At 41.7% G+C, this 22,054-nt stretch overlaps 2 protein-coding genes across 2 annotated transcripts; both read right to left on the reverse strand.

The window, feature by feature from the left end:
• Positions 1-632: 632 nt before the first annotated feature.
• Positions 633-10,191, reverse strand: LOC118078080 (vomeronasal type-2 receptor 26-like). The gene is made up of 5 exons (XM_035101809.2): positions 10,013-10,191; positions 7,203-7,494; positions 4,194-4,421; positions 3,160-3,286; positions 633-1,531 (listed from the first exon to the last, which is right to left on the reverse strand). The coding sequence occupies exons 1-5, from the start codon at positions 10,189-10,191 to the stop codon at positions 633-635; spliced, it is 1,725 nt and encodes a 574-aa protein (XP_034957700.2).
• Positions 10,192-17,153: 6,962 nt separating this feature from the next.
• LOC118078081 (vomeronasal type-2 receptor 26-like) lies at positions 17,154-20,661 on the reverse strand. Its single transcript, XM_035101810.2, has 4 exons — positions 19,861-20,661; positions 19,154-19,381; positions 18,554-18,680; positions 17,154-18,055 (listed from the first exon to the last, which is right to left on the reverse strand). Exons 1-4 carry the CDS (start codon positions 20,659-20,661, stop codon positions 17,154-17,156), a joined length of 2,058 nt encoding a protein of 685 aa, XP_034957701.2.
• Between the last annotated feature and the right edge of the window lie 1,393 nt (positions 20,662-22,054).

Genomic DNA, 22,054 nt, shown 5'->3' on the forward strand with positions numbered 1-22,054 from the left:
TTTTATTGTGAATTTATCCTAATATACGTATTATTGAAAAGTAATTTCCCCTAATATAATGCATGTTTTCATGTTATTTTCACTATTATATGCACTTGGAAGAAGTGCAAATTTTGAAGGATGTCTGTTTTTGATCACATACCTCTGGTTACAAACTTAATTTGTTCCGGAGGTCCGTTCTTTACCTGAAACCATTCTTCACCTGTGATACCACTTTAACTAATGGGGCCTCCTGCTGCCACTGTGCCACTAGGACACAATTTCTGTTCTCATCCTGAGGTAAACTTCTTAACCCAAGGTACTACTTCCAGGTTAGCGGAGTCTGTAACCCGAGGTGTTTGTAACACAAGGTGTTTGTAACCCAAGGTACCACTGTATTATGCTGGTTCACCTTTAAATGTTAAATAGTTTTTTTTAAAAAAAACCACACCTCTTTGTAAACCTCTTTGAGGATTATTATTATTATTTACAATTGAGCCACTTATACATTTTATTAAATAAATAATCAATGCAAACTAAACTGAAGTCTTCTGCCATTTCTACTCCTATGTACATGTTGCTGGGTCCTTGTCAGCAGTGATACAGCAGGGAGGGTAACACATTGGAGGGTGTTCCACACCATCTTTAGATTCTTACAGTCTTTTTGTGATATGTTCCCTACAGTTCAGCTCAGGCCTCAGAATAATGATGTAGCATTTGGGGGCAAAGATACAAACCAGTAGTCCAGCACTGGAGGCCAAAATGGAGAAGATCTCCACAGCCACCATATATTTCCCCTTGGTGCTCACATATGCTGGGACAAAGGACAACCAAACACTGCAAAACACCAGCATGCTGAAGGTGATGAACTTGGCTTCATTAAAAGTATCTGGCAACTTCCTGGCCAGGAACGCCACGGTGAAGCTGATGATGGCCAGGAGACCTATGTAGCTCAGGACAAGATAAAACATGGTGACAGAGCCTTCACTGCATTCTGCTACAATTTCTCCACTGAGTGAATGCATGTCGAAATCTGGAAAAGGAGGAGAGGTCCCTAACCACACCATACAAATACTAGCTTCAATAAAGGAGGAGGAAAGGACAATGGAGTTGTTCAGTCTTTTCCCTACCCACTTTCTTATGCTGGAACCTGGCCTGGTGGCCTGAAAAGCTAAAACCACAGTGATGGTTTTCGCCAACACACAAGACACAGCCACTGAGAAAATGATACCAAATGCAGATTGACGGAGAGCGCAAGTCACCTTCCTTGGTTGTCCAAGAAATTGCAATGAACAGAGGAAACAGAGGAGGAGAGAAATGAGTAGAATAAATGTGAGGTCCCGGTTGTTTGCTTTGACAATGGGGGTATCTTTGTGTTTAACAAAGATTACTAGCACCAGTGCTGTGCTTATGGAAAAGATAACTGCAACCAAGACTAAGCCAATCCCTAAAGGTTCTTCATAAGACAGGAAAGTTATCATTTTGGCAATACACCCATCTCTGTCCTTGCTAGGGTATTGATCCTCTGGGCACTTGAAGCAGTCATTCATGTCTAGGTCAATATATGAAAGAGAGAAATAAAGAGAGCGGTGTCATATTTCAGTTAAGATAAGGGGGGGGCATTTGTTGATTAAAAAGTAATTGGAAATAAATGGAAGGAAAAGCTTGAATTGAGTTACTATCAGTTACATAAATCTAGGTAAAAATGGTAAAGAACCCTGGAGGGCTAAGTCCAGTCAAAAGGCAACTATGGGGTTGCAGCACTAATCTCACTTTCAGGCCAAGGGAGCAGGCGTTTGTCCATAGACAACTTCCCAGATCATGTGGCCAGCATGACTAAACCACTTCTGGCACTGTTACATAAAGCAGGTTCTCCCCCTAGAGGAGAACATGGGTTGCGGAAGGTTTAACAAGACATCCCAGGGTTGGAGAGGCGGGTCAGTTTGGATGGCTACATGTGTGATTGGTGGGTGTGCTGTTGCTGCAGAATTTTGCATGTAGCAAATGATTGACTGACAGCCTTAACCCCTATATATGCTTAGTGAGCAGCTCTCAGTTCCACTTTTGCTGCTCACAACAAATCTCCCGCCCGCCCTCCTCTAATTTTAGACGCTCTTGCATTGACCTTGCTTTGCCTCTCATGAGGTCGCCTGTTTTGGATCAGGGGCTTGGTAGGAATTTTGCCACTTGGCTGATTGGCTGGTGCCAGGTGGTTTTTGCCTACTACGCTGCAATAAGTCACAACTTGTAATGTGGGCGGTTAGGCATTGGTTCAAATTGGATGGTGGAGGGGTACGGATTTTGGTTGGGCCTGCCCCTCATGGTTGCTGCTGCCTTTAGGGGTATTCCTTTAAAGGAATCCTGGGGCTCTACATGTTTGTCCGTTTATCCCCGTTAGGGGCCAGGGTCAGGCATGAGCCTCGGGGAGCATCTGAGGGATGAGGTCAAGGGCGTGGGTCCCTGCCCCGATCTCTCCCATAGGGTGCTTACCTACTGGCTCCCCTACTAGGCTAGTGGGAGTCAGATCTGTCCCAGGCGGGGGACAGATGGCAAGAACCAATGCCTAATCAACCACTCACGTTCAGTTGTATTTAAATAAAGTTGTGGCCAAATTAATGCCAAAAACCTTAAACTTAAAATATTGTGTGAAGTGTGAGTTATTGGGGGGATGTCTTGGTACCCCGGCAGGCAAATGTAGTAGAGATCAGTGAGGCAGTGTAGGTGGGACACTATTGCTCTCCTAGCACACCAACACAACAGATCACTGTCTCTAACTGAGATGAGGAGGTGAGGGGCAAAACCTGATGAGTTTGGTCCAGTGTAGTGTCTCAGATTAGCTCCATCTCACCAGCCACTACTGAATATATGCCTATGGAAAATAGGGTTGTGTGTCTGACCACTAGCGCCATTTCAGTTTAGTCCCACATGCTACTGAATATAGTATTCAACAGCTCTCTAAAATGATTCTTAGCCTGAAAATGTCTCCCACCTTTGATATCACTTGCTGACTTGTAGATGAATGCATGGATAAACTCCATTAAAAAATTATTGTGTTTAAAGAGACCCCATTCCCTAGATTTTCCATCATAAAGATACATTTATGCTACAAGAGTTAATACTTCTTAACGGGTCTCCTGGTTTTGTTCTGCAATGGAGTATCCATTGCATTGTGTCACCTACCCTTTCGGTTGGAAATCTTGCCTTCTGGGCATGGAACACAGTCATAGCAGCAGAACTTCTCGCCTTCCTTCTTTTTCTTCTGATACCCAGCATTGCAGTACTCATTACACACGGAAATCGGACAAACCTTACCATAAACATGAAATTTTTAAAGGAAAAGTGAAATTTAATCTGTTGTTGGTGCTGTTCAACAGATGATCTACGAAGAAACAATTGCTCATATTGGTGTAACTGTACCAAGATTGAACTATAATCTGTTTTAGTATTTTAACTTTTGTATGTTTTAAAGTAGGGTTGTATTCCCCCCTGCCCTTGATTTTACTGTTTTGTCTTTTGTAAACCAGTTGGTTTTTTTTTATAATCAAGAGGTGTATGACTTTTATGAAATATAATAAATAAATAAAAGTTTTAGAGAAATGGCATTATGCAGGACATGTTCAAACAGAATATTTTCTGATGATGGCAGAGATTCTTTTTAATGGAGGAAAATTGTGGGTACCAGAGCAGGGGAAGGGAGCCTTGCTGAATCAATCTAAAGGCCCATATAGTCCAGTTTCCTGTTCTCATGGTAGCCAACCAGATTCCTATGAGAAGCTTGCAAACTCCCAAACAGTGATCATCAAAAAGTGCCATACAGTCCTACTACTGATCAAAGTTGATTTTGCTATCCTGGTAAGAATCTGCCTTTTTGCACAGAAAACTTTAAATTGTTTTCACCTGTTATGAGGAATATATAAACCTAACACTTGAACATTACATATGTGATTTACGTGTGATACTGATTTCATTACAGTAGACCAAGTAAGAGGAACCAGTAGCCTTCCAGATGTTGTTGAATTACAGCTTTAATCAGCCATAGTCTACATCTCTGTCAGGGAAGATGGGAGTTGAAGGACAGCAACTACTAGAGAACCAAAGATTCCCCCATCTCTGCAACAGACTGACTCTGACAGAATGCAGCAAATTACATTTCCAGTCCCAGATCACCCATTCAGAAAAGGTAGCAGCACCAACAAATATTATAGAATTCAGACCTGATTGAAACTTTCATGCCACACAATTATATCTGCATTGAGAGCAATTTCTTTTCCTTCAGGAGCCTTGGGATAAACCATTCCAATTTTCACCCTAAGGAAGGAGATGTTCGGAAACGTGATCATGTTCACAATGTCAAATCCACCTCCCATCTCCCTATGATTAGTCAAGGACACCGTTTCTCCAGCTGAGTTGTTAAATGAAATGCCTTGGAGAAATGAGTGGATCTAATGGAAAAGGGAAAAAGACACACGGGGAACTCAACTGTTTCCATGCCAAGATTTACAAACCATTCTCAAAAACAAACAAACAAACAAAACAATCTTAGGGAAATTCTCATATCTAGTAGTGGTAGAAGACTAGAAAAATACAACTTACCTGTAGGGATCATGTAAGTGACTGCATCTCAGGGATTATATTGGGAATCATGCATTCATAACTTTATGTGCGGTTTGAGGGGAATGTTCTTGAGCTGGTGGCTCCACCTGAACAGACTACTCCTGCCTGGGTTATGGAATGTGTGGCTTCTTGGTGTATATCCTGTGGAATGTATGCACACTCCATGATCCTCTACCTGGCAAGCACGTTTCAGTCTGGGTTTCAAGAAACAGGCATCTGTTGCCATTTGTTTCCTGCCTGGTTGTAAAACATTTGGTGTCTTTGACCAAAAGGGCATTCTGCATTCCTCTCTGGCAAACATCCTCCCAAAGTGCCTTTGATGTAGATCTACTATCTTTCACAGGTTTCTGTGTGTGTTTACTGCTTTTACAATTTCCTGCTTCTGCTCCTATTCACATGCTTTGTAGTGTTAATCAGGGGAATGTGAGAAGGGGGTAGGATTTCAGGATAGTCGCTGTTAATTATTCACTGTACTAGAATTTTATTGGAGCATTTGAATCTTGGTGTCACCTTAATTATAATAAAAATGGCCTGGAGAGGAAGGGGGGAGATTCATTCTTTTCCTTCTCTCTCTCAGGCTACTTGCTGGTCAAGAGCTCTGTTCCTTTGTCTTATTTCCAATGTGGTTTTGCCACACTTACCTTTTTCAGGCTTCACATATATGGGGAAATAAGGTTCCCCCAAAACACACACCATCACTCCAACTTCTTTGTAGTTGAGAAGTTGTATCCAGTGTTAGTCATATTCAGAGACAACTCATTGAGATTATGTGACATGAGAAACTTACATTCATTAATTTTAAGGAGTCAGCTCTGTGTAGAGCTTAGTTTGACTTGAATACAACCAAGTGTACCAAATCTACCAGTGGATGATACAGTTGTTTCAATTTGCATTAATATATTCACAACAATAGCCATTTTGTAGTTAAGACTACCTGCCAAGTCTGAATATCTTGAAGCCTTTCCCCCTGTGCCATCGCTCTGAGATTGGACCTGGATGAGCCCATGCTGTGCAAAGCATGCGCCACTGCATAGACTGCATTATAAACGCTGTAGCTGTGGCCAGTCATCTGCATTTCAAAGATAGACTCAGGGAGATTCTCCACCTTTTCCTCTCCAGTACATATGCCATCCACATCCATTGGCACACTGGGGTTTGGCAATGAACAGTCAAAGGCTTGCTGCCAGAAGGCTCGGGAAAAACCATTATCTTGTGTCTTGCAAGGCTGTATATTTCGAATATATCCCCGGAACCCCAGACATTGATTTGAGTGAATTGTGAAGGAAATACTGCCCTGGAATATTTGAAAATTACTACGTGTTATTTGGCCTGTTACTGCAAAATCAATCTGGGTTGTCATAATCCACACCTTTCCAATGTATGTGTTTTCCCTATATCCAGGATCTTCCAGGGCCACTAAGGCACTTAACCACAGGATGATCATACTTTCTCCATAGACAACAAATGTTCTGACCTTGCTATCCAAAAAAGGCAAATAAATTTCGGAGGTCATATCAATCAGTTCATCAAGGGAAAGGAAGCGACCTTGGTTGGGGATTCTTTGGGTGAAGGCTGAACAGATGCCATTCTGAGAAAGCAGTGGCTCCATCGTCTGCAAGAAATGGTCTCCGCTGTCATCACCCACAGCAAGCAGGCCAACCCATGTCCATCTAAAACTCTGTAGCACACGGATAATCCCCATATACTGACCGGCTTCATTGGGGGCCATGCGGTAAAATGAAGCAACCTGCCTTGTTCCGGTACTTTCTGGGGCAAAGGACCCATAGGTAAGCTGAAAAAGAAATGCACAAATATTTTAGGGATGGGTTAGTAGGAATTCTTTAGTACAGTGGTCCCTCGGTATACAAACACAATTGGTTCCGGAAGTCTGTACTTAACCTGAAACGTATTTAACCTGAAGCAAACTTTCCCATTGAAAGTAATGGAAAGTGGATTAATCTGTTCCAGACGGTCCGTGGAGTACTTAAACTGAAGCGTACTTAACCTGAAGTGAACTTTCCCATTGAAAGTAATAGAAAGTGGATTAATCTGTTCCAGATGGGTCCATGGAGTACTCAACCTGAAGCGTACTTAACCCGAGGTATGAGTGTAATTGGTTCCGGAAGTCCGTACTTAACCTGAAGAGTACTTAACCTGAAGTGAACTTTCCTATTGAAAGTAATGGAAAGTGGATTAATCCATTCCAGACAGGTCCACAGAGTATTTAAACTGAAAATACTCAAACCGAGGCGTACTTAAACCGATGTATGACTGTATATGTGAATGTATTTTCAAGCAATGAGTATTGGGCGAGGTTGACAAAAGCATGATTTAAATATGCAGGTTAATATTAGAAGCCAAGACAAGAACTCTCCAGGAGGACATAATACAATTTACCCTAGTCTATACCTCATGATCCCTTTCCCTACCACCTGTCTTGGATAAATTTGGATTTTGTTTTTTAAAACATCCCAAAATATTTTCTTAATAAATCAATCATAACTACCTGTCTTTCTGAACTGCAACACTACTGTCTTAATGCAAATCCACCTAGTTCACACTTAGTAATGGTTTGTGAACATCCCCATTTATCTACACACAATTCTTACCTGTGGAATCTTGTAGAGGTTTAAGATGTTTGCCATATGGAAAGAGATATCAGAGCTCAGGCCCCCTATGACAGCTATAAGATTTTTTGGGGATTGGCATTCATAGTTTGGGATAAATTTATGAACTTTGAAGAGCAGGTCCAGAGTGGTTCGATAGGTCATCCTTGCATCGTAGTAGCTGTCACAGATGTGGAAACCCAGTGTGATGTTTGGCAAGATTTCCATGTTTCTGTTGATCTCATTTACAGCAAATGCCAAGGCCAGGACATGCTGGTAGAACTTTGATACTACACTGCAAAGAGAGTCACATGATATTTCCATGGAGATTACAATGCTGGTCCATTAAAATTAATGCAAACTATTTTTTTAATCAACTCATTAGATTATATCATTGTTATAATGTTAGAGAGCAAATCACCACAGATAGGAACTGCCAAGAAGCAGAAAGTGTGATCAGTGAGTAAGTGAAGAGAATAAACCACAGAATTGTATCAGTGGAGAGAGCGAAGCAGAAAAGAACATCCATTTGTACCCATTTTCATTAATGGGCAATGGGGGGGGGGAGATTAATTAAAGTGTCATATATAGGACCCAATAAGTAATGAAATCTAGATCCATGCCTTTATTTGACTTGTTAATTTGCCCAGTTTTGACTGCTTGTATGTTTATTACTTATTCGGGTCTTTTATTAAATATTCATTTATTTATTTATAAAATATATGCAATCGCTAACATTTCTGGCAAAACAATCACAAAGCAGTTTATAGAAATGACAATATAAAATGCAGTAAATAAAATGTAATACGAAATGCTGCAAATAAAGATAAAAATGCAATAAATGTAGTTAGTGATTGAACAGGATAAAGCTCTAATGCAAAGGGGCCTGGGTAAATAATCGTTGTTGTTGTTTTTAAAAAGTTTATTGTAGCCTTATTTTTATTCCTATTAATCTATCAAGTCATTTGTTCATGTCATTTTAGGTATTTGATTTTGGAGATATCTTCCTTTTTCATAATGATAAAAAGAACTATGGCCAGTCATAGTATTTGTCCTAATATTAGCTAGTGTCTTTCACTAAGTTTCACTGACTAGCCCAGGGGTCAGCAAACTTTTTCAGCAGGGGGCCGGTCCACTGTCCCTCAGACCTTGAGGGGGGCTGGACTATATTTTGAAAAAAAATATGAACAAATTCCTATGCCCCACAAATAACCCAGAGATGCATTTTAAATAAAAGGACACATTCTACTCATGTAAAAACACCAGGCAGGCCCCACAAATAACCCAGAGATGCATTTTAAATAAAAAGGACTCATTCTACTCATGTAAAAACATGCTGATTCCTGGACCGTCCGCAGGCCGGATTTAGAAGGCGATTGGGCCGCACCCGGCCCCCGGGCCTTAGTTTGGGGTCCCCTAGACTAGTCTATTTTGTTGAAAAACTTGGACTCCATTAATATTGCCTTTTTCATTGGCAAGAATAATTTCCACCAACTTTTCTCTACGCCTTCCACATTGGCCAATGTCCTGCCACCTCCTCTTGGCGCCTACCCTTCACAGCCCTTTAAGACTTCATATGGATTTGCTTCCTTGTGAATTCTAATCATGCCTGCATGTCTGCCCATCGTTTATAATAAGGATCTCTTTTACACATTTGGTATCTCACTCATATGTCTTCCCCATATTAACATGTAATGCAAACTCCTCTAGAAATGAGCTTTCAAGTTCTTCTCATTGCCTTTAATTTCTCAAACAAACTAAAATGTTATTGGGCCGCTTTAAAGTCTTATCTGGCTGCAGGCAGATTCAGTACAATTTATGAAAACACTCAACAGTGCAGTTCTGTAGAAGTAAAGCTCGCTGAGTCCAGTGGTATTTATCTCAGATAAGTGAGTGAAGAACTGCATCCTGAATCCCACCTTCCCTCAAAAATAATACCTATTTGATTATGAGGAGGAAGTCTAGGCATGTTTTAAATGAGCTAAAGAGTGTAAGACTCACAAAATCACTAGTAGCTGAGAAAAGTGCACTAGGGTGATGACTTTTTCATTTCCCCCCCTCAAAAATTATTTCCTGTAGCTTAAATGGATGAACTTTGGCCTATTAATGACTAAAATGATGTATATTCCATTGAAATACTTAAAAAGGTTACGCACAAACCGTTTTTAATTTTTTTGTATGCCGTTTTACCATTTCATAAAATTTTATTAACAATTCTATATATATTTCGTATCAAATTTGGACACAACACCACATTCCACAATGGGGAGTGTTCTTAGCAACATAGGGTATACAAATGTCACACCTGCACAAGGTAAAATCCCCTTTTTGGGACCTCAAAACTCAGCCAGCAGACCCTGCTGGCCATGCTGGGAAGAGAACCTACAGGAGAGGTAGCAAAACATCGTCCTCTAGCGGCGTCTATACTGTTACCGCAGCTAAAAAAAGCTTCCTTGTGTGTTTGATGACCCTATATAATGTTGTATATATGTGACTTTAAAGCTTGGGTTCAATTTTATATCTGCTTACAGTGACTTCAAAAAATGGTCAAAAAACTGATAAATAAAATTTTTAAAATCATTTTGTGCATGAGGTTTTTTTTTACCAAATCCCTTTGAAAGTAAGATTTTATCTAATCTTTAATGAAAGCTCATCAAATTATGATACAGAGAAATGAGGTTGTAAAAAAGTCATCACCCTAAGGTGCACAGACCTCAGTTTGCATACAATCTCTGAAAATTCTCGTATTAAAAATGCCCCCCCCCCCAGCTCACATGGCATAGGAAGAAAAGAGAAGAAGAAGTATTCCTTACATTGGAGTATCCAAGCCCAGCTCCTGAGATGGGTGATTGTCGAAGGAAAGTTGGGGGAAAAGGTACATGATCTGAGAAGCAACTCCACCAATGAGGAGGTTCCCAGGCTGATACCACTCGTGAGGAAGAGATACGGGATCATTTACAGGGCACCTGGTAGCTTCTGCTTTGCACGCCATGTGCGGCAACTGAAGCAGCAACAGCACCACAAACAACATCTGGTGGCAGAGCTTCTCAGTAGATGCAGAGGTTGCTGTGCTTAGCAGGTGGTCATTCATTGCCACCAACCTAAATGAAACAAGCTAAACTGGAAAACAGCCAACTCTGCTGATAGGCATGCTAAAGAGAAAGTGTATTAGCCTAAACTCTTTGGAGGTCTTTAAGCATAGGCTTGACAGGCATATGTCAGGAATGCTTTGATGGCGTTTCCTGCTTGGCAGGGGGTTGGACTGGATGGCCCTTGTGGTCTCTTCCAACTCTATGATTCTATGAACTCAAACAGTATTATAGAACATGTATTGTATGACAACTAAGGTACACTTTTTGAAGACTCTCCAATGAAATGAACAGAGCCCCACCTGTCTGATTATTGTCCCTGATCCCAGCTCTGAATGGCAGAAGTCAATGGATTTTAACCAGTTTCTCTTTTGCTTGTGGTGTGTCATTATTCTGCAAAGCTGTTGGAGCTTTGATGAGGAGAAGCAATAACAATGATTCAGATAATTGCAGAGGAGATAATTATTCCTGATGTGGGGTTAAGCAAGTTACATTTCCCCTATTTTTCTGCTTAGTAGGACATAAAGTGGCATTTTGGTTCTGATGGCAACAATGAGCAAATAACATTAAGAGCCCCTGCACCCAGGAGATTTTGAATTTCAGTATCCACCAGCCCCTAGTCAACATGGTCAATGATGAGGGGATATGGGAGTTGTAGAAAAGTGTCTCATTCCTTCTTTATTCTGATGCTAGGAAAGGAGATGAACTCTATGACTTACAATGTAATTCTACAATTGTCCTCTCACTATCATTGATAAGATGATAAGATAGCAAGTGCCTAAGGGGAGCTCGTTGTTGGGATCCCCACCAACATGGCTGAGGAAGTCAATTATGAATTTACACATGGCTCATTTGTGTTGATGTTATATATGGATATTAGGTATCTTGCTTGAGTATGCATGGAATCTGATCTCTCCCACTGAGTAGTTCCTGTCTAGAATACTAATGTGAATTTTCCATTTTGGGAGAACACTTTTCACTTATGTTCCTCAGTGACAGTTCTTTTAAGAGCAGAAGGATTGTAATGTATGAATTCTCCACCCTCTACCATGTTCAAACATTTTTACACATGAGAGTAGTGAGTGTCACTAAGGCTCATGTTGCGAAAATATCATGCTGTCTGTCAGTCAGGGCCAGGGTGGTATGGTCAGCACCAGCCCTACCATTGGGAAGAGTTAGGCCACCTCAGGAAACAGATACTACAAGTATTTAGGCGTCTGGTGGACAGACGTGTGCCATGGAATACACTGTCTTATAACAGGCATTGAAGTGGAGAATAGGACTAGCAAAGACTATTAGCTACAATATGTTCTCCCTCCAATCAGTAACATCTTAAGGGTATCCAGCGCCGTGATTCAAGAATCCTCCGGTGCCCCCCCCATGGTGGCAGTAGCGCGCGGCTGAAGGGTGGAGACGGAGGATGGCGGAGCCTGGATGGCGCACACCACCTTGCTGGCCTGGGCGCAGAGGGGGCTGCTCGGCCTCCTGCCCTGGACCGGCCCCTCCTTGGCGCCTCCCTCCAGCGGCCGCTCCGGGACGTGGCGGTGGCGCACGGCCATTGAGTTTCCTCCATGAAGCAGAATCAGCAAGTCTCCTGCCTAGAGTGGCAGCAGGGGGGGGGGCTGCCAGCAGCAGCTGCTCCCAGACACCAGCCGTTCGACGCCCCTTCCACGCCACTGGTGGCCAGGCGCCCTGGCGCCTTGCGCCACCCAGCCCGGGCCTAGAGACGGCCCTGCCTCCAATGTCAGAGCACTATACCTCTGATTACCACTTGATAAGAAACACAAGTAGAGAGAGAGCTGTATTATTATTTTCATTTGTAAAGGCTTCCCATACGATGGGCATAGGGGGTTCTCTCTCTCTTTTTAGGGAGTATCTTTTTTGGAGCATTTTATTTGTTTATTTGTTTCAACCAAGGGCTTTCAGATCTATGAGTGATTTCAGAGTAGCTAGGGCAACCCAGTCAGATGGGCGGGGTACTTTTATTTTATTTTATATTATTTTATTCTATTTATTATAATAATTATAATTATACCCCACCCATCTGGTTGGGTTTCCACAGCCACTCTTATTATACAGATATTATATCATCATCATTTTATCATCATCAAAAGATTTGCAAAACTACACACTACAAGCATATTCTTGCTTTATTTTATTTGTGGCTGTTGCTGCCACTTCCTATGGTATCAAAACAATGAAAAGGTAAACCACAGTGAAGTGCAAATATATAAATGTATATGCACCAACAACCTTCACATATACAGGGAGTTTCAAAAATGTGTACAAAATCTCATGCTGATATGACTCTAGAACTGCCATATATTTCTGTCTCAGGAGGATTTTAAAAGTATGGGATACTTTAAAAGTATGGGATACTTTTCCGCATACTTTCCTGCCATGATTTAAGTAAGCTGAATCCAACTTGAATTAGATTTGGGGATATAAATGATTTACAGAAAGGTTGAGAAGTTGTTGTTGTTGTTGTTGTTGTTGTTGGGAATGGCTCCCTTTTTAGAAACCTCACTTTTAAAAAAACCTCCAAGAATGAGGTGTTTCTTGAGCTAAACTCTGTGGCAGCAGCTGACACAGCTGTATATTATTGTAGCCAAGAAATGGAAGATGAGTAGCACAGTGACTAAGGCTCTTACAAAATCTTCTGTGTTCAGAAAGAAGGGGATACCAGGGGACTAGGAGATGATTACATGCATCTTTGTCTGGCATTTAAAAAGGTATTTATTTCCTTCTTTTATGAGGTAAATAAACCCAAATGTCTATTCATAAGTTCATATTTTATCTGCTAGAAGGTTGGCCTAGAAGTTGCAACTAATGCATTATGTACAGTAGTTTGACTGCTCATGGGTGCAGAATCTGAAAGAATTGCTCTTGTGGAGAAACTTGTGGAGAAAATGGAATGCCTTATCAGTTCCTGGGCTGATCTTCCGAACCTCTTGTGAATTTTTAAAGCTCCTGATCACAACAGCCTCCAAATCTAAAAAAAAAAAAAAAAAAACAACCCATTTTTCATCTATGAAGAATGGATGAAGCAATTTTGCTTTGCCAGACTAAAGAAAAGTAGATAAACAATCAATCAATCAATATACTTTATTCGACCGATAGTCAGAACAAAAACATTTCACAATACAAAGATAAACATATAAAACTGAAGGCATCAGGAGGATACATAAAATATAAAAAATATAAAACTGAAGACATCAGCGGGATACATAAAAATATAAAACTGAGGGCATCAGCGGGATACATAAATGGGGTATGACCGCACTACTAAACCTCCTACAGGTAACCCACATCAAGACATTCGATTATACGTTTCCGACACTTGAGCGCCAGGAAAAGGAATTTAGCCACTGAGAAGGTTATTTTCCCAGTGGGCTTGTTTAGCAAATATGCTGCCTGCCGTTCTCTTGGTCGGGAACTAAACTGAGATAAATACGGGTCTATAAGATATTGCCTTAAATCATTATAAAAGGGACAACTCAGTAGAATGTGTTCTGTGGATTCTACCTCACCCAAGGCACAATGGCACATTCTCTGACCATATGGGACTCCTCCAAATCTTCCCCTCAAAACCGCCGAATCAAGGACATTCAGTCTAGCCGCAGTAAGTAGTCTGCGGTATTCCACGTAGTGGATATCCGCCAGGTAACGGGCTGGTGCAGACCGATACACCTGCTCCCCTAAAAACATCCCAGATTTCACGCGGGCTATGTCCTCCTGTCTGGCGATATCCCCCAATCTCTGAGCGATCATCGCTTTAGCGCGACTGAACGTCATGGACTCAATATAAAGGGAGGACAGACCGCACTTTTGCACTTCCTCTACCACTTCCCTTTCCCATGGAGATTTAAAATTATCCCTCAGAATCAGGGGGGCCAAACCCATCGGTCTGAAACATAGTTTGAGCCATAGCCATAATTTCGCTTTCAGGGCCACATACGTAAAGGCTTGGCAACCGGTCTCCAATCTCATGATCGCACCCGCAACAGAAGGGGGGATCCTGAGAATGGCCCTGAGGAATTGTGATTGGATGGATTCCAATCTTACAAAGTCCCTACGCGTACCCAAGGCAATGCCCACCAAAAGTAGTGGGAGAACTTTCATTTTAAAGAGTCGCAGGGCAACATCCACTGTTTGTGCCTGTTTCTTGGAGTACAGGGATCTAATCAACAGAGCTGCTTTAGAAGCATTTGCGGCTATATATTCTCTGTGTGCCAAGAAGGACCTGTTTGATCGAACTATCTGACCCAGGTATTTGAAGCAACTAACCTGCTCTATGGGAATACCATTAATTGACCACAAATTAGGTTTTGGTCGAGCAGCAAAGACCATTATTTTGGTCTTGGCATAATTAAGATGGAGCTCGTGTTGGGTCACGTATTCATGAAGAGCTCGAAGCATCCTCCTTAACCCAATGGGGGAGGTAGCTAAAAGGGCGGCGTCATCCGCATACAGGAGGACATTCAAGGCTCTACCTGCTAATTTTGGCGGGTGGAAAGCAGCATTGGTCATATGGGCCACTAGTGAGTTAATATAGAAATTAAATAGGGCAGGGGCAAGCAAGCAGCCCTGTCTTACCCCTCTAGTGGTGGCAACCGGATTAGAGACTAACCCCTTGCCATCTAGCCTAATTCTCAGGAAGGTATTTGTATGCAGATTCATAATCAGCAAAAGGAGGCGGCGGTCAATAGACGTCGCTGCCAGTTTTGTCCATAGCTGGTTCCTGGGGATTAGATCAAAGGCCTGCTTAAGGTCGATAAAGGCGACATGGAGGGCTTTTAGGCCTTTGCCAGCATATTTGTCGGCCAGATGGTTCAGGATTAGAATTTGGTCTGTTGTCGATCTTCCAGGGCGGAAACCCGCTTGTTCCTCTGCGATAATATTATTGCTCTCCATCCAGATCGTTAATTTATTGAGCAGAAACCTTGAGTAAATCTTCCCGATAACATTCAGCAAGCTGATTGGCCTAAAATTGGCCGGGTCAGTACGCGGCCCTTTCTTATGTATTAATACAATCATCTGCCTTTTTCTCCAAGGTCATAGAACACTGTGTCACGTCCCCAAATGGCTCATTCAAATGAACAGAATCCATCAAAGGACTCAGGGGTGGTGACAGCTACCTGAGGGAGTGTAAATGTGGTGTTTCCACTTCGCATTAACACCCCAGCACAGTCAGTTTGATATTTACAGTCTTTATTACATATGTACAAAAAAAGCTACAGTTCAGAATTATGTGTCCAAACCCGATGAGTCAGATTCAGGGAGTGGCTTCCTTCGATTCCCACACCAGCAAAGAAGGCGGGGGAATCGCGCGAGATGTCTTTGCCCCTTACATTTCATTTCCCTCCTTGTCTGTGCTGATTTGAAAGCCCCCTCTCTTCCAGAGTCTGAGCTCCCTTCCCAGACCTCTGGGTGGTTGAAGGGCTCTGCAGCATCCCTGAGCCCTTCCTCCTCGTGGCTAATCTCCACCCGCTCTTCCGCATGCTCTGTCTCCCCTGCTCTGCCTCTTCTGTCACTTGCTTCTCCGAATTCTCCCTGGCAGTTAATGAGGTGGCTAAGGGGTACTTGGATGAGCAACAGAAACTATGGGGAGCATGTTGGTCTTTAAACATTTGTGAGCGTGTGTGTTTAGGGTAATAAAAAATACCTTCGTTACTGGGGACACACTGAGCCAAACCATTGTTCCATCTAGTTTGGTATTTTTTACACTGGCTGGCAGTGATTCTCCAGGTTGTAGAATCAAAGAATCATAGAATCATAGGGTTAGAAGAGACCACAAGGGCCATCCAGTCCAACCCCCTGCCAAGCAGGAAACACCATCAAAGCATTCTTGCCATATGCCTGTTAAGCCTCTGCTTAAAGACCTCCAAAGAAGGAGACTCCACCACACTCCTTGGTAGCAAATTCCACTGCCAAACAGCTCTTACTGTCAGGAAGTTAAATAAAAAAAATTCCTTCAGTAGCACCTTAAAGACCAACTAAGTTTTTATTTTGGTATGAGCTTTCGTGTGCATGCGTTGAGGTGGAATCTTCTTTCTTGTAGTTTGAATCCATTGCTCTGTGTCCACTTCTCTGGAGCAGCAGAAAACAACCTTTCTCCCTCCTCTATATGACATCCTTTTATATATTTGAACATGGCTATCATATCACCCCTTAACCTTCTCTTCTCCAGGCTAAACATACCCAGCTCCCTAAGCCGTTCCTCATAAGGCATCATTTCCAGGCCTTTGACCATTTTGGTTGCCCTCTTCTGGACACGTTCCAGCTTGTCAGTATCCTTCTTGAACTGTGGTGCCCAGAACTGGACACAGTACTCCAGGTGAAGTCTGACCAGAGCAGAAGACAGTCGTACTATTACTTCCCTTGATCTAGATGCTATACTCCTATTGATCCAGCCCAGAATTGCATTGGCTTTTTTAGCTGCTGCATCACACTGTTGACTCATGTCAAGTTTGTGGTCTACCAAGACTCCTAGATCCTTTTCACATGTACTGCTCTCAAGCCAGGTGTCTCCCATCCTGTATTTGTGCCTTTCATTTTTTTGGCCCAAGTGTAGTACTTTACATTTCTCTTTGTTAAAATTCATTTTGTTTGCTTTGGCCCAGTTGTCTAATCTGTTAAGGTCATTTTGAAGTGTGATCCTGTCCTCTGGGGTATTAGCCACCCCTCCCAATTTGGTGTCATCTGCAAACTTGGTTTTCTGATAGGGGACTTTCACAGCCCTACCAGGAGGTGACAGGCAATAAACCATACATGCCAAGCAGATTTCTCCTGAGTTATAGCCCTTCCCTAAATCCTACACTGTTCCTACATAATGACAGCACAAGAGAAAAATCAAAGAGTATCATTAATTCCTTCTCCTTATAAGTTGCTCTCGGTTGTTCAGCTCTGGCCTCAGTATGATGATATAGCATTTAGGGGCAAAGATGCAGCCCAATAGTCCAGCGCTGGAAGCTAAGATGGAGAAGATCTCCACCATCACCATGTATTTCCCTTTGGTGCTCAGGTAAGTTGGGACAAAGGACAACCAAACACTGCAAAACAGCAACATGCTGAAGGTAATGAACTTGGCTTCATTGAAACTGTCTGGTAATTTTCGGGCTACAAATGCTACAATGAAACTGGCAATGGCCAGGAGGCCCATGTAGCCCAGGACACAGTAAAACATGACAACTGACCCTTCATTACATTGCACAATGGTTTCTTCTGCTGCTGAGTCCATATCTAGATCAGGGAATGGGGGAGAGGTTGTCAACCACAGGATACAAATATTTGCTTGAATAAGGGAGCAGGAAAGAACAATGGAATGAGACAATCCTTTCCCTACCCATTTAGTCATGCTAGACCCTGGCATTGTAGCTATGAATGCAAGAGAAACCATGATAGTTTTGGCTAACACACAAGAAACAGCCAATGAGAAGATGGTGCCAAAAGTTGGCTGTCGGAGAAGGCAGGTCACTTTACCAGGTCGACCGATGAACAACAAAGATGAGAGGAAGCAGAGAAGAAGAGAGATGAGCAGGGTGTAGGTGAGGTTCCGATTGTTGGCTTTGACGATGGGAGTATCTCTGAACTTAATAAAAGCTGATAGCACAAAAACTGTGATCAGGGAAAAAGAAACAGCAACTGAGGCCAAACAGAACCCTAAAGGTTCTTCATAAGAAAGAAAGCTCAGAGTTTTGGAGAGGCATCCAGTTTTGTTCTTATTTGGATACTCATCTTCTTGGCATTTTAAGCAGACATCTGTGTCTGAAATATTGAAACAGAACACATTTCAGTGCCAGCTCATGTGTGACTCATGAGCAATTATTTACTTTCCATGTGGTGGTTGTTTCTCACATTGACTTGAATTTTGTAATTCCAAGTGAACTAATGGTCATATAAAAGGCATTTTAATATTATTTCAATTATTGTTTGACAGCATAACTGTCTTAAAACCAAATGTACCTTAGATATGATTTTTTGTGTTTTTAAGGTCCTTTAATTATAACTTAATGTAAATCTTGTTGCATTCAATGAGACTTACTCCCCAATCAATGCACATAGTATTGGAGCATTATTAGTTTGCAAATGTTATCTTGAGAAGATACTGGAAGGCAGTGGAAAAATATTTTAATATCTTCCCAAGTTAGGTTGTGTGATTAAAAAATGCAGATCAGCATTGTAATTTTCCAGTTGTGAATTCATTTGATGCAACAATCTCTGTTAATCATCACTGATGAATAAGTAATGTACTCCATCACCTACCTGTCTGGTTTGAAATCTTTCCTTCTGGGCATGGAGTACAATCATAGCAGCAAAATTTTTCCCCTTCTTTCCTTTTCTTCTGATGACCAGGACGGCAGTGCTCATTACACACAGAAAGAGGCATCCCCTATCCGTAATGAGGAAAGGAGTTTTAGCTGGTAAAATGTTCACACATGCTCTCCAATTGCTGGTCATCAAGCAAAAAAACAAAAAACAAACTGACTGCATTTGAAATTATACCACAACAGACCACATTTGGTCGAACTATACAGTATCATCTATACAGACCTGGATCTTCCCCATCTGTTCTTGGAGATATTAATTCTGAGCCTGGAACCTTTTCCATGCAAAACAACCAAGACATGCAACATGTCCAATACAAATAGGGACAGCCATCTGGTTGCCCATCAATACATTTTAGCTTTGTGTTGAAAAACAGAGAGCTACCTAGTAGTTCCATTTCCTTTTTTTTCAATGTGCTAGATAGTCAGAAAATTCATTGAATGGTTATGTTAGGCTAGGGTGCATGGGTAGTTTCTGTCACCTGAACAACCCATCTGAAGAATGAAAGGTGCCACCAAAATTCCAAAGATCCCATACCTGGTTAAAGCTTCTGTACCAGTCAATTGTATCTTCATGAATGGTTATTTTCTCCCCTTCAATAGCATCAGGATTGACCTGTCCAATTTTCACTCTAAGATAGGAGTTGTTTGGGAAAGTGATTGTGTTCACAATGTCAAAGCCACTTGCCATTTCCCTTTTATCATTAAAAGACACTGTTTCACCAGCTGAATTGTTAAATGAGATGTCTTGGAGAATTGCGTCGAGCTAATTGAAAGGGAAAATAACACAAATGGACTGAGAGTATAATTTTTATGTACACAGGCAATCCCTGATTTGTGCATTCTTGGACATTGTGCGCGTCTGTGAAATCATTTGCAATTGAAAAAAGCCTGCACTCTGCCCCGGTCCCACCTTTTTGTGATATCTTTTATTATGTTTCGGGGTCACTTCTGGGTTTTCTGCTGTGTGCATGTGTGCAATCATGCACATATTGGTCGTATCCAAAAAGGGGGGTGCCTGCATTAAAAATGAACTGTTTTGACATAATAGATGCAAAATACTCCATGCAGTGGTAGAAAACATAAATATATGTTGAATTTCAATCTAGAAGAGAAATTTGTGAATCTGCAAATCTTAGACCGATGTGCAACACTAGTCATACTTAGAGTAGATCCAATGAAATTAATGACCTTATGACGAACAATGCTATTTCATCATTTCTGGGTGAAATGAGTAGGATTTACCTGCCAAGCTTGCAGATCCTGAAATTCAACAGGTTTACTGCCAACCGTTGTTCTGTCCTTGGATCTTGATGAGTAAATAGCATGCAAAGCATGAGCCGCGGCATAGACAGCATTGTAGATGCTGTAACTCTCACCAGTCACATCCATTTCAAACACAGGCCTAGGAAGGCTCTGAAATTTCTCATCCCCAGTACACATTCCATCTAGCATTTCAGGCACACTGGGGTTTGAAAACGAACAATCAAATGCTTGCTCCCAGAAGTCTTTGAGAAAGCCATCCCCTTGTATCACACCAGGCCTTGTGTTCTGAAGAAATTCATCGAATCCTGGAAGATCTTTGGAGTGAATTGTGAAAGAAATAGCACCTTGGAACAGCTGGAAATCCCAGGTCCTGTGAACACTTGTTGAAACAAAATCCACCTGGGATGTCATAATCCACACCTTTGCAAAGGTTGTGTTTCCCTTCTTTGATGGATCTCCGAGAAAAATAACAGTTCTGAGCCATGCTATTGTCAAAGCCTCTCCACTGATGATAAAAGCATTGACTTTATCATCTGTAAAACGCTCAAAAATACTAGAGAATTTATCCAAAACTTCACCCATTTTGTCCCAATGAGCTTCTCGTGGTATTCTTTGTGTGAATGCTGAACAGATGCCATTCAGTGAGAGCAATGCGTCTACTATCTGCAAGAAACGTTCTCCCATATCACCAGCCACAGCAAAGAGCCCAACCCATGTCCACTTGAAATGCTGAAGAAGCTCGATAATCCCCATATATTGATGAGATTCATTTTGGACCATACGGTAAAAGAAAGGGACCTGACGTTCATCACTCTCCTCTGGAGGAAAGGAGCCATATGTGAGCTAAAAGGAAATGTGCATATATTTTAGAGAGATATTAGAAGTTTCCTTGCAAAATACTATTGACTTAACAAATATTTGATGAAGTAATGTGTAAGTTCACTGCAGTTGAATCCATGAACTGTTCCAGCTGTGTGGGAGAATCTATCTGGCTAGTAGGCCAGATGAGCTCTCCTACTTCTTCTGGGCCAAATCTGACAGGTGGGCATGGCCATCATGTGATGGTTGATGAGACTTCAAAGCAGTATGCAGGAATTGCAAAGAGCCCTGTCTGGTGCTTTGAAGCACCACTGATCAGCAGGCTTGCAATTGGCACTAATCAGCCGATGGACAGTGACTTCAAGCCTGCTTTCTTCCAGGGTCATCTGAGCTCAGAACTTTTTTGATGCCTGTCCTAAGAATATGAGGAAGCCACCTGAATCAGAAAAAGCCCAACTAGTCCAGAATACAGTTCTCACAGTGACCAACTACATGCCTTTGGGAAGCCCAGAAGGGGCTCTGCAGTGTCTTGGTGGAGTGTGTGTGTGGGTTGTGTACATCAAGGCAATATTGGATGGTGGCCATGCGCATAGATCTGACTGTGGCTCCCTACCTACCTCGGTGGTGGATAGCCAATATTAATCCTCAGAGTAGGGACAGATGAATCCATCAATGTTGTGCCTCATTTCTCCAATCTTAAATTCAACTCTCCCAATTTACACACAAGTTTGCATTATTTTAAAAAATATATATCAAAAAGTCATTGTGAGCGTTTGTTAGTATTTTAATGCACAATTCTTCTAAAACACCCAGTTTTCTTTGTGATTTGCCTTGCATATATGTTTTGATACAATGCAATTTTGGATGTTATTTTATTTATGAACAGCTTCCTATAACACACTGGAAAGCAATTTAACAATAAAAAGCATGTATTTGTGTTCGAGGGGATTATCTGGGGGTTGTATCCACAGTTTTGTTTTCTCAAAATTCTAATATATAAGCTATATATTATATAATGCTGGAACAAGACCACCCACTGATTTTTCAGATGGCATGCAATGCCGTCCAGCATGGGTTGACCATCTTGTAGCCAGACAAGGGAAACATAAACTCACAGGAATTCATTCTTGTCAGGACTAAGTCTCAGTCAATACATTCCATCTTTATTTGAATGGCAAATGCATAATTTGTGGGGGGGGGAACCCATGTTCCCATTCATAGATCCTACCTGTGGAATATTGTAGTGATCAAGGATCTCTGCCATACGGAAGGAGATATCAGCACTAAGTCCCCCAATGATGGCTATGTGATTTTTCTGCATGTCACATTTGTAGTTGGGGAAAAATCTATGTGA

This window comes from Zootoca vivipara, chromosome 13 (assembly GCF_963506605.1).
Source record: "Zootoca vivipara chromosome 13, rZooViv1.1, whole genome shotgun sequence".
NCBI lineage: Eukaryota > Metazoa > Chordata > Lepidosauria > Squamata > Lacertidae > Zootoca > Zootoca vivipara.

Excerpts from the sequence above, each read along its gene's own strand:
- LOC118078080 (XM_035101809.2), bottom strand. The coding sequence starts at position 10,191 with ATGGCGTGCAAAGCAGAAGCTACCAGGTGCCCTGTAAATGATCCCGTA. Across the intron at positions 3,287-4,193 it reads GGCATGAAAGTTTCAATCAG|GTTTGTCCGATTTCCGTGTG; the intron begins GTCTGAATTCTA and ends GTTTATGGTAAG. Across the intron at positions 1,532-3,159 it reads CAAGATTTCCAACCGAAAGG|ACATGAATGACTGCTTCAAG; the intron begins GTAGGTGACACA and ends ATATTGACCTAG.
- LOC118078081 (XM_035101810.2), bottom strand. The coding sequence starts at position 20,661 with ATGGTCCAAAATGAATCTCATCAATATATGGGGATTATCGAGCTTCTT. Across the intron at positions 19,382-19,860 it reads AGGATCTGCAAGCTTGGCAG|CTCGACGCAATTCTCCAAGA; the intron begins GTAAATCCTACT and ends CCTTTCAATTAG. Across the intron at positions 18,681-19,153 it reads GGTACAGAAGCTTTAACCAG|GGGATGCCTCTTTCTGTGTG; the intron begins GTATGGGATCTT and ends CATTACGGATAG.